Below are 12,727 nucleotides of genomic sequence, written 5' to 3' on the forward strand. Positions count from 1 at the left end.
TAAAGTTCCTTGCAAGGAATGTAATATGTTTTACTTAGACTTAAACAGCATAAATATAGTGTTAGGACAGGCCAAGAATCCAATGCTCTGTTTGTTCATTTGAGGGATAACAAGCATTGCATTGACTGGGATAATGCCTCCTCAATATTACCTTGTAATCTAGTCTCATTAAACATACCGAAGCATTCAACATGAATTTGAGTAATGGCATGTACAAACTGGACAATTTTGTAATTAAGAAGATTTATAACCAGGTGAGAAGGTTGGGTCACCTTACCTTCTGACCTGACTACCGACCGTTGCCGTGCTATTTAAAGATTAGTAGGGTCATTACCTAATACCTGACCATTGTGGACCTGGTCTCACCCTCCTCTGTATATATACACCTTGATTTGTACTCCTCTTTAGTCTGTACTCACCCCTGAAGATGTGAATTACACGAAAGCGCTTGGGAACTTCGTGTTTTCTTCTTTCCTTGTGGTTATCAGCATATACCTAGATCACGCGCACCTACAGTGATTTACTTGCATATATATATATATATATATATATATATATATATATATATATATATATATATATATATATATATATATATATATATATATAATATATATATAAATATATATATATTATATATATATTATATATATATATATATATATATATATACATATATATATATATATATATATATATATACATATATATATACATATATACATACATATATATATATATATATATATACATATATACATATATATATATATATATATACATATATATATATATATATATATATATATATATATATATATATATATATATATATATATATATATCTACAGTACACCACGAAGATGCCGGAAAACCAGCTTTTTGAAGTGAGTCAGATTGTAAGAGTATGGAAACACAGAAGAAGGCAGAGCATTCCACAGTTTGGCTGTGTGAGGAAAGAAGGATGTACTATAACGGGTTATTCTAGTGTGACCGACAGTCACAGAGAAACGGTGGGCACCGCGGGCAAGACGAGTGTTACGAGCCCACGGCCTTGCCGGCGGTACACAGGATGCCAAATCCACAGAACAGTACCCGTTAAAGTACCTGTAAAAGAGAGAGTGAAGCAACATTGCGGCGAAGAGAAAGTGAAGAGTGATCATCAACTAAAGGAGGAGAGTTAATAAGATGAAATGCCTTTGATTCCACCCTGTCTAACAGTTGAAGAGCCACCCCAGATATGAGAGCAGTACTCCAAGTTAGGACGAATGATTCCCTTATATACTTGAAGCAACTGCTCAGGAGTGAAGTAGCTACAGCTACTGAGGTAAAATTGGATCGATTGTGTCAGTACTATAATTATGAAGTGTGTCTAGAGCCTGACATGACATGACATGACCTGACCCGACCTAACTTAACCTAGACGATTTCTTATATTTATAGTTTTATAATTATATTTAACTTACAGTGGCGTTAGATTAGGTTAGGTTTATTGATTTTTATAAGCATGGCGCATTATATTGGAGACCATACGATAACTTGGAACAGTTATATACACGTCTATCAAAGGTAACATGAGTAATTAAACCCTTTCCTCTCTCTCGATTTGCCTGTGTCTCCCCCAAAAGAAAAAAAACCAAACAAACAATAAACATGAATAAAACACGTCCTGAACAGAGGATGGAGACGTACATCAGATGGCGTGTCAGAGTACAAACTAACATGTGAAGAAATTGCACACACACATATTAATTACTTTCATAGTCGTGTCGGGTGATGGAGTGTGTTTGTAAGTCACTGGTTGAGGTGGTAAGTTGCTTGGGGCAATGGTCTGGCAAGGAGACGAGTTTGGTGTGTGTGTGTGTTAATGTGTATCTAAGACCCACATGCCTATAGCAATCATATAATAAGACATACAGGTGCACCTAATTAACTTATCATCACCTTGGATATCTAATTAATCAATGAGTGTCAACCAATAGCTCGTGTATTTATTGAAATTAATAATTAAGACCAAAGTTTATCGTCACGATCTGGAAATTTACGATACTTTTTTTTTAAAGACTTAAGGTACCCAACATAAACACGTGATCAAGGAGGTACGTAGAAACAGGTGTTCTAGGTAAACAGTTGGTCGCTTGGCACCTTGGTACACCTTGATCAACGCATAGCCTGAGGTGTGTGTATGTATGTGTGTGTGTGAACCAGGAATATAATCAAGATCACTAAATCCGAGACCAAAATCGAGAGCGAGTCCCATTACCTGTATTACTTGAGCATGAGGACTGAGAAGATTGCAGTAGGAGCGGGTAAACAAAGTGAAAGGTTATAGAGAAATAGTGTTAGGAATGATGACAAAACTAAATTAGACAGGGAGTTAAAACCTAAACGCGACAAAGGGAGGACTCAGAACACAGCCAACTTAAACGTCTACTACGCAAACAGTAGAAGTATGACAAACAAAATGGTTGAAATCAGGGCGTTGGTATGTACCGAAAAAATTGATATAATGGTATTCACTGAAACATGGATAAACTTAGACTCACGTGAGTTACCTGTCGAATACCAAATTGCAGGTTACAAATTATTCCAGTCCGATAGGCAGATTAGAAAAGGAAGCGGAGTAGCAATCTATGTCAGGGATAATCTGAAGTGTGAAATAAAGAAGGAAATAAAACCTGAACTGAATACAGAAACAATTTGGATAGAATTAACCGATGGTAGTGAAAAAATAATCACAGGAGTAATATATAGACCTCCTAATGATGATAGAGTTAATGAGCGACTTATCTGGGATGAAATGAGCAGGGCTTCCATACATAGCAAGTCTGTATAGTAGGCGACTTTAACTTTAGCCAAATAGATTGGATCGGCCTTACGGGTAACTCAGAATCAGAGGATTTTCTTGAAACAATCCAGGACTGTTTCCTAAGTCAACATATAACCGAACCCACCCGGGGTAATAATATACTCGATTTAGTTCTGTCAAACAGAGAAAACCTCATTAGTAATGTCGAGGTAGGGAACGAACTTGCTAACAGCGATCACAAAGAAGTAAGATTCAATTTAGAATTTAATGGCAGTCGCAGTTTGAAAAGGCAGCTGAGAGAATGGGTATCACGTTTGGTGGTGACCTCATGTGAGGTGACTTCACACACTACCCACTGTACCTCACTTTACCTGGAGACCTGACAACGATAATCTCACAAAATAAGGCGGTTTCAGGATGACCTGATTACGAGATCTGAGGTTGACGAGTTCCACAACAATTTAAATAATGAGTTACTTAATGCACAACGGCAGAACATCGGTAAACATTGGTTTGAAAACAGAGTAGTGGATGAATGGAACAAGTTACCAAATATCATCACTAACTCGAATACGCTGGATAGTTTCAAAAATAGGTTGGATGGATATATGAGCGATAGGGGTTGGGTGTAAGCAGGACTGCCCACTTGCTCAGTATGGGACAATAGGCCAGCTGCAGTTTCCTCCATTCTTATGTTGTTATTTGTATCGTAAAGAATAACTATACTTTGAGTTCACCGAAGTATAATATTTTTAAGAGGTTGAATTTCCAGGATGATTGACACTCACGCAGGAATATTTACCAACTAATATTGATATTGTTACTGAATAAGACCCGACGATCACATATTTTCTTCAATTTCATGATATGCATATGACTAAAACATTTTACTTTTTATTTATTTATTAGGTTATACAGTAAACTACTATATCAGCCTCTTTGAAGTAATCCCACTAATTTATTTTTATAGTTAATTTAACCATAAGAAGTGTTTATTTAAGAAATATTAACATTATCCCTAAATATAAGTGAAAAAAATATAATTCTATCTAATTTTTAGCCTCCTACCTGTACTCTCACCTGTATTTGACCATAGTTTTGAATACAGAGGTCAAATTAGGTAACGTTATTTTCTGTATTTTCACTTATATTTCGCTACGTTCGCTAAACTCAAAGTAAAATAGGCAAATTTTCGTATTCCTGATTAAATTTACCCTACCTGAACAATTTCCCTTTCGTTCATAGTTTATTTAATGTAATTTGTATCGATTCTCCAAAAGACGAATTATTTTTAACTTCAAATTACGAACACAAATTCATTCACATAAAACATCCCAAAAAATTAATCTCACGTTTAATTTTTTTTTTCGTTGCTTAGCGTCTGTGTGTTTGAGTGTACGCCCTTTGTCCCTCGTCCCATAAAGGTTTGAAAACGAGCTGAGGAAGACATCAGTCTAAACAAGATCGAAGGAGGGGACACGAGAGGTCATATTTTAATACCCCTCCAGGTGTCACGCGATCTGATATATACACAGTTCGTCAAAATCAGCGTCGGTAACATTAAAAAAAAGAAAATAAATAAAAATAAAATAAAAATGAGCTGCGATTAGAATTTAAACACATTTTTCTTATATTTTCTTTGTATTTTTGTCTCTATTTTGTAGTTCTGATATAATATGTGAAGAAAAAAAAGCGTTATTAAAGATATAACCTAAACTAACCTAACCTATGACCCAGAATTAGATGCCAGATTGTCAAGTGTTCAGGGAGTTTTATACATGTATACATAGAAGTAAACACAAACTATAGCCTTTAAGTGTATAAGTAATTGTATAAGTATCTGAAACTTTTTGGCTAAACAATATGACACAACGGACGATGAATTTTGACAACCCTACCGAGACAAGAGGAGTCACAGTGTTCATTCTGACATCTACTGGACTCCACCACCTCCTTGCGGATAGTTTGTGTAGCAAGTGTACATATGTGAGTGTAAGTATATATATATATATATGTAGGTGTATAAGTGCTTCGGTATATTATTTATTTAACTCTTATTGATGGCCACCTCGACGATGGCCAGGTATGATGGCCAGGAGAACTTTTATGGTGTGTGTGTGTGTGTGTGTGTTTGGGGGGTGAGTAGCGTATAGTTGTAGAAAAGTGTATGAGAGGGAGTGAGTGAGTGTAGGTGTATGTGGAATGAGTATTTGTTTGTGTATATATATTGAGGAGAGAGAGAGAGAGAGAGAGAGAGAGAGAGAGAGAGAGAGAGAGAGAGGCTATGTACCCTACCACCCTCACCTCTGTCATTCATTAACCATGCAAGGTCCCTAGGCTACGAGACACGTCAGAGTCCAAAACGTATCAGCCGACCCAAGACCTTGACCCGAACACACACACTCAAGTCAACACGGATATACAGTACAATATTTTCATGAGGGCGAAGCTGCCACATTCTTACACTCACGTAATAATTTCTTTAGTATATAAATTATTTAACACATAAGTAAGAAAAATGATATATTTTTTATGGATATGTGATTAGAAAACATGAGGTCAGGTATTGATTGTGGTAGGTTAGTGTCGTGTCAAGTACATGAATGAATTGATAACTGAATAATTTATATCTATCTTTTAGGTTAGGTGTGTGGGTGTCAGTTTAATTCATGTTATTTAATAGTAATAGCATTAACGTTATGATTCTCGATTTATTAGGAGGTAGAAATACAGTGTCATATCTTGCAGCGATTGTTACTTTTATTTATATTTGCTTAAAATATTGGACACTAATGAACTCTTTAAATTATTGAATGGCAACTAACACTATATTCTCCAGACACTACACTCACGCCTCACACCTACACCTACACCTCACACCTCACCTACACCTTACACCTACTGTACACCTCACCCCTACACCTCACACCTCACCTACACCTTACACCTCACACATACACCTCACACCTCACCTACACCTCACACCTCACCTACACCTTACACCTACTGTACACCTCACCCCTACACCTCACACCTCACCTACACCTCACACCTCACCTACACTTAACACCTCTCACCTACACCTTACACCTCTCACCTACACCTCTCACCTACACCTCACACCTCACCTACACCTTACACCTCTCACCTACACCTCACACCTACAGTAGCTTCCTTGCCTCAGTGTCAACTCTCTTCATAATAAAGTTCCTATCACAAACCTAACCTAACCTAACCTAACTAGATATAATAGAAACAGAATAACTAGTTGATCAAATGACACTGCTTCATAATTCCCAAATCCTTATTCGGTCATTCTGAAACCCATTTAATCCTACTTCGTGTCATGGTCGATTACTGCTTCGAAACCAAATGAAACAGTTTAATAATTGGCAATATTTCTCTCACCACAGGTTCGATTGGAAGTACATGGAGATTAAGCAGACGGTGGGGGAGGTGCTGTGGTCTAGGGCAGGTGTGAGTAAGGATTATGTGGCTCTGCTGGTCGAGATGTGTCACCTGGCTGGCCTAAGAGTCAAGAAGATCCACGGTTTTGCTAGAGGTCGAGATTTCAGGTAAGGTGGTGAGTGGTGGTGAAGGTGGTGAGGATGGTGGTGAAGGTGGTGAGTGTTGGTGAAGGTGGTGAGGATGGTGAAGGTGGTGAGTGGTGAAGGTGGTGAGTGGTGAAGGCGGTGGTGAGGATGGTGAAGGTGGTGAGTGGTGAAGGTGGTGAGTGGTGAAGGTGGTGAGGATGGTGAAGGTGGTGAGTGGTGACAGTGGTGGTGAGAGTGGTGAAGGTGAGAGTGATGAGTGGTGGTAAGTGAGATAATACACAAAATATAAGGTATAAGTTTAAACTCTACACAAAACTGACTATATTGACCTAACTTAACCTAACCTAACTTAACCTAACCTAACTCACAGTGGCTCTTTACTCCTTATAGAGTGGGTAGGGTGTTTGAGCCTGAGAGAGACCCACTACACTCCTGGTTGGCGGTGTTCCTGTATGGTTCCTGGCGCTTCCTCGACCCGACCTTGGGCTCAGGTACGTCATAGAAGGTCAAAGGTCATCATAGGTTATTTCAGTTACTTCTGCAGTGTTATGTGGTCATCCTAGGTCACATTGGTTAACAAGAGGCAAGAATTATTATCTAAGGTTACATTTTCAAGTTGATGGGGGGGGTCAAAGGTCAATCTAGGTTAGAAATACTACTGACTTTAAAACTTTTTCACCTGCGTAAGAAAGATCAAAACTTCTTTTAAAACTTTTCTACTCGTATAAATTAACATGAGTATATTCTTTCAAAACACAACTATAAACTTGAACTTGGTGTTTCATTCATAAGATCAAATTGAACTTGACCTTTGACCTTTTGACAGTAGAGGACGATGCAATAGGAAAGTTTAATATTTCTATCAATTGCGATTTTTTTTTTATATTTACGTTTAATATGATTCTTATAGCGACAAACAAACGGAAGAAAAGACGTGAATATAAGACAGAGACAGACAGACAGACAGACAATAAAAAAAAGGACAGATAAATTCATTGAGTGACAGAGAGACAGACACGACAGATTGAGAAACAGACAAGACCAACATACAAACAGACAGACATAAGACAGGGGAAAGAAGATAGATTACAAAGACAGGATTAACAGATTACAGTAGACAGATTTGAGAGACAGGTGGTGGAGGGGGTGGTGGAGGGGGTGGTGATAGAAGTGGTGGAAGTAGTGGTATAGTGGTGGTAGTGATATATTGATGATCGCAGCGGTGGTAGTGATGGTGGTAGTGGTGTTGGAAGTGGTGGTGATGGGCGTTGGCGTGATGGTAATAGTGGTTGTGGTGGAGGTGGTGGTAGTAGTGGTTGTGGTGGAGGTGGTGGTAGTAGTGGTTGTGGTGGAGGTGGTGGTGGTGGCAACTAAGGTTTGTTGTTTGTCGACAGTCAGGGAGACGGAGGGAAGGGGAGGGATGGGGAAGAGGAAGAAGGGGGAAGGAAGAAGGGTGGGAAGGGAAGGGTGAGGAGACAGGAGAGGAAGAGGAGGAGAAGAGGATGAGGGTGGAAGGAGGAGAAGGGAGGGGGAGGGAAAGAAAAGGGGGGAGGAGGGAAGAAAGAGGGAGAGGGAGGAAAGAGGAGGGAGAAGGGGGGAGAAAGAGGGGGGAGGGAGAGGGGAGAGGGGGAAGTGGTGAACACACTGACCATCACGAAGCACTGTACTTGTATTGATAGTATTAGTTCTAGTGAGTGGCTGTACGCGAGCAGTCTGTCTATCTGTCTGTCTGTCTGTCTGTCTGTCTCCCTCCCCTCTTACACACACACACACACACACACACACACACCAGGTAACATACATATTATACACCTGATTAATTAATACAACTGCCACGTGTTCATTGTTTATCCGTGCATGTTTGTATTTCTTTACCTGGTGACCCTGTTTACCTGTGTGTATGTATGTTTGCTTATGTGTACCTGTATGTGCTTGTATGTACACATATATTGGTAAATACTTGTGACTGTCTATTTGTGTGTACTTGTGACTGTGTTTATCGACGTGTACTTGTGACTGTATTTATCGGCGTATACTCGTGACTGTCTATGTGTGTGTACATGTAACTGTGTCTATGTATGTGTACCTGAGGCCGTGACTGTGTTTATGTATACCTGTGACCGTGTGTACCTGTGACCGTATCTAGCAATGTGCATTAAGAAAACATTACGATACTCACATAATCGAATCATTCCTTCACATACCACGAGGTTGACACCATTAACCCTAGGTAATATATTTCATAACACAACAGTACACTTTGTTACATTACCCAATTATAACATTCCATTCTATTACGTGGCATTACATTACATTACACTAAACTAGGTTACATTACATTAATAATTCATTATATTACATTGCATTTATCAAGAGAAATTAGTTTAGTTTGTATTATTCAAAGAAAGGATATGTTTCATTAGATTACCATAGGGAAATGTGTGTGTGTGTGTGTGTGTGTGTGTGCGTGTGTGTGTGTGTGTGCGTGTGTGCGTGTGCGCGTGTGTGCGTGTGCGTGTGTGTGTGGGCGGACAGTTTATGACTCACTCAAGTTAGTGATGGAGTCGATTTTAGTGAGGTACTAATAAGATATGCACACCCCCGCCAGCGTCACACACACACACACACACACACACACACACACACACACACACACACACACACACACACTAGTACTCAATCACTTTTGGCAAAATACAGTACTTTATAAAAATATATATATATATGCATTATTTCCATGTGGGAGTGTGTTGGTTTATATATTTCAAGGTTAGAGAAAGAAATTATTGCATTGAAGAAATGGGCAAGAAATGGCTAATTTTATGAGCTCACAAAGTCCGTCTGCTGAGCTGTGAACTGATGAGTATTATTGACAATAAATGTTGATCTTTGACCTTTGCTGCCACACGCGAAGGTCAGACGAAATACTAAATCTTTGTGTCTCTGTGTGAATCATAAAGTGCAAACGATTGTCTTTGAGTGTTTTTACTGTCCTCAAACACACAAACACACACACACAAAAACCAGAATGAACTATTTTTAAGCAGATTACAAGTTTAATATGTAAAACTAAGCTGGAAATCACTGAATGTAACGTTGGACACAAGGGACTGGGGTCGAACTTGACAAGGTAACAGAGCCAAACAAACCAACACCTGGGCTGACCAATACCTATTTGTCTTTAATTAACACCAGAAGAAACTTTACATTATTAGATCATTAACACCTGGTAGCTAGAGACAAAATTCTGTTGTAGTTTTGGATATTTTCAGTCGTATCGTATGTATGAGAGGATAACGTTACCGTATGTATGAGAGGATAACGTTACCGTATGTATGAGAGGATAACGTTTTCATACCTTGTCATTAAGGTCTGAGTTTGTCTAATTTTCTTGCATAAACACCGATGATACATAGAGGTTACAGAGAGGATACATAGAGGATACATAGAGGATACATAGAGGATACATAGAGGATACATAGAGGATACAGAGAGGATACATAGAGGATACATAGAGGATACATAGAGGATACAGAGAGGATACATAGAGGATACATAGAGGATACATAGAGGATACATAGAGGATACAGAGAGGATACATAGAGGATACATAGAGGATACATAGAGGATACAGAGAGGATACATAGAGGATACATAGAGGATACAGAGAGGATACAGAGAGGATACAAAGGGGATACAGAGAGGATACATAGAGGATACATAGAGGATACATAGAGGATACATAGAGGATACATAGAGGATACAGAGAGGATACATAGAGGATACATAGAGGATACATAGAGGATACAGAGCTTCATGACCTTACTCTTTTTCATCCGTTGTACCTAATCAACCGACCTCGAGGATCACCCTGAACACAGAGGCCCTGGGTGGTCCTCAGGGTCGTACTGTGTGTCGGTCCAGTTCTGAGGTGTTGATATCGTGTCGTTCCTGAATTATGAATGGACTGCTACAATACAATGCTTCTTTTCTTAACTGATAACTTAACATAATCCTATTGTTAGGTTAGGTTAGGTTAGGTTAGGTTAAGTTTGTTCTGCGTGGAAACTTTCACTGCTGTTTTGGTATCTGTATTTATCTATCGTGTCTTGATGTCACACTTAAGAAGGTGAATTAAAATCAATGTTATCTCACAGCTTCTCGGTCTGTTTAAAGGAAGGAGACAATGTGACGAAATATATAATGGTGACTGCTGGCCAATTGACACGTTCGCATTTTCTGTCACTCGTCAAAATCCACACAAAAAAATAATCCAATGTTGGCCACCAGACTCAAACATTCTTTGAATAATTGAACACTCGCGTGGAAAGTATTGGGGAGAAAAGAGTATTATATTTAATGATTGGCTCCAGTACCTTGTAATAATGGGAGGGGTACTTACATGAACAGACACACCAACACGCACGCTTTTGGAACACACACACACACACTCTCTACTACTACTACTACTACTACTACTACTACTACTACTACTACTACTACTACTACTACTTTGCTGTCACTCGGAATCGAGTACGACGATCATCCAGCTGATACAATGATACGAGTTATTAGGGATGTCACCTAGGTTGGTGAGTTTTGAGGTAACTAAAGAGCCCGATACGGGACCCGCAGGGTCGTCCACATTCGTTGCACATGTGGAGGGCTGCATCTAGTGCGGGAGGGGCGATGGCAGCGTCTTTCCGGCCGCTTGTCTGTCTCGGTTTGCAGTCGGGCTAACTCGAAAGTATTGACACCTTCTCGTGTGGTGCTCCTCCAAGCGTTACGATGTGGAGTAATCGACACACACACACACACACACACACACACACACATTTTAACCAAAGTAAACTTACGATTATTAAGAGAAATATCACAAAGCTCGTGAATTAAAACCATACGCTACCACAGGTGTTGTATAAATACACTCATACGCACCTATCAGTACCGATATATACACGATCGTACGCTCCTACAGGCATAACACATCAGGTTCTACACGCCCACAGGTGCCGTAATACACACGACCATACACCACATAACCAGTGTATCACGTAAACACTCCGGCCACATGCCACACAGAAAGTCCATTGTTTCATCCACCAAGAAAATAGTTAAATAAAGTAGCTTTTTGTTATACTATACTGTACATGAGGAAACAAAGAATTAATTATAGTAAATATGGATTAATAAAAGGGTTTAGACGATAAATTAGAAAGACCATTTTCAGTCAAAATAATAGTAGACGAAAGAGAAGAAAATAAACAGGTGATAAGCCTTAATTAATTAGGGGTTTCTCAGGTGATAAATGAAAGGTCAAGGGTGGATAAATTACAGACTATGGAACACTCATCATCACTATACCTGTCCGTGGTAGTAATTAGGAATATTCAATTAGGAGTCAACAGGTGAGAAATGAAAGGTTATAGACGATAAGAAAAGGGTGTGAGAGTAAACAGCTGAACCGGACTTAACAATAATCTTATTCACAAGTGGATAAAAATCAAAGGTAGTGATTAAGGGTCAATTAGGGTCAATCAAGGTTAATTACAGTCGACAGGTGAGGAACTAGTATTAGGTATAAGGGTGGGACTCAAGACTATGTATGAAGGATCAGATTATGGAGGGTCAAGTATTAGGTTAGAATTGGAGGGTGGAGTATTAGGTTAGAATTGAAGGGTCAAGTATTAGTATTAGGTCAGTTCTGGAGGATCAGAATGAAGTTAGTCTCTCATGTGTGACAATCATTGGGCTGGGCTGACGCAGGTTTTGACTTACCCATCATTTATATTCATCATCCGCCTCGATCATCCATCATCCGCCTCGATCATCCATCATCCAATCCTCATCATTATTCATCATACTTATCCGTCACAATCATCACCCGTCACAATCATCATCCTTCCATTATCGTCTTCCCCCTCCCATTAGTCAACTCCCTCTCCCATTAGTCAACTCCCCCTCCCATTAGTCAACTCCCCCTCCCATTAGTCAACTCCCTCTCCCATTGGTCTCCCTCTCCCATTAGTCAACTCCCTCTCCCATTAGTCAACTCCCCTCCATTAGTCAACTCCCTCCCATTAGTCAACTCCCCTCCCGTTAGTCAACCCCTCCCATTAGTCAACTCCCTCTCCCATCAGTCAACTCCCCTCCCATTAGTCAACTCCTCTCCCATTAGTCATCCCCTCCCGTTAGTCCCCCCCTCCCATTAGTCAACTCCCTCCCATCAGTCAACTCCCTCTCCCATTAGTCAACTCCCCTCCCATTAGTCAACTCCCCTCCCATTAGTCAACTCCCTCCCATTGGTCAACTCCCTCTCCCATTAGTCAACTCCCTCTCCCATTAGTCAACTCCTCCGTTAGTC

General features: G+C 39.6%; 1 protein-coding gene across 1 annotated transcript in view; it reads left to right on the forward strand.

Moving 5' to 3' along the window:
• The window catches only part of LOC121858873, a 109,216-nt gene that overhangs the window by 88,961 nt on the left and 7,528 nt on the right, over positions 1–12,727 (forward strand). Inside the window, 2 exon segments of the mRNA XM_042355523.1 lie at positions 6,223–6,384; positions 6,754–6,854. Coding sequence (XP_042211457.1) covers positions 6,223–6,384; positions 6,754–6,854 — 263 coding nt within the window.

The sequence above is a fragment of the Homarus americanus genome, unplaced genomic scaffold, assembly GCF_018991925.1.
Source record: "Homarus americanus isolate GMGI-L3 unplaced genomic scaffold, GMGI_Hamer_2.0 scaffold46226, whole genome shotgun sequence".
Classification (NCBI taxonomy): Eukaryota; Metazoa; Arthropoda; class Malacostraca; order Decapoda; family Nephropidae; genus Homarus; species Homarus americanus.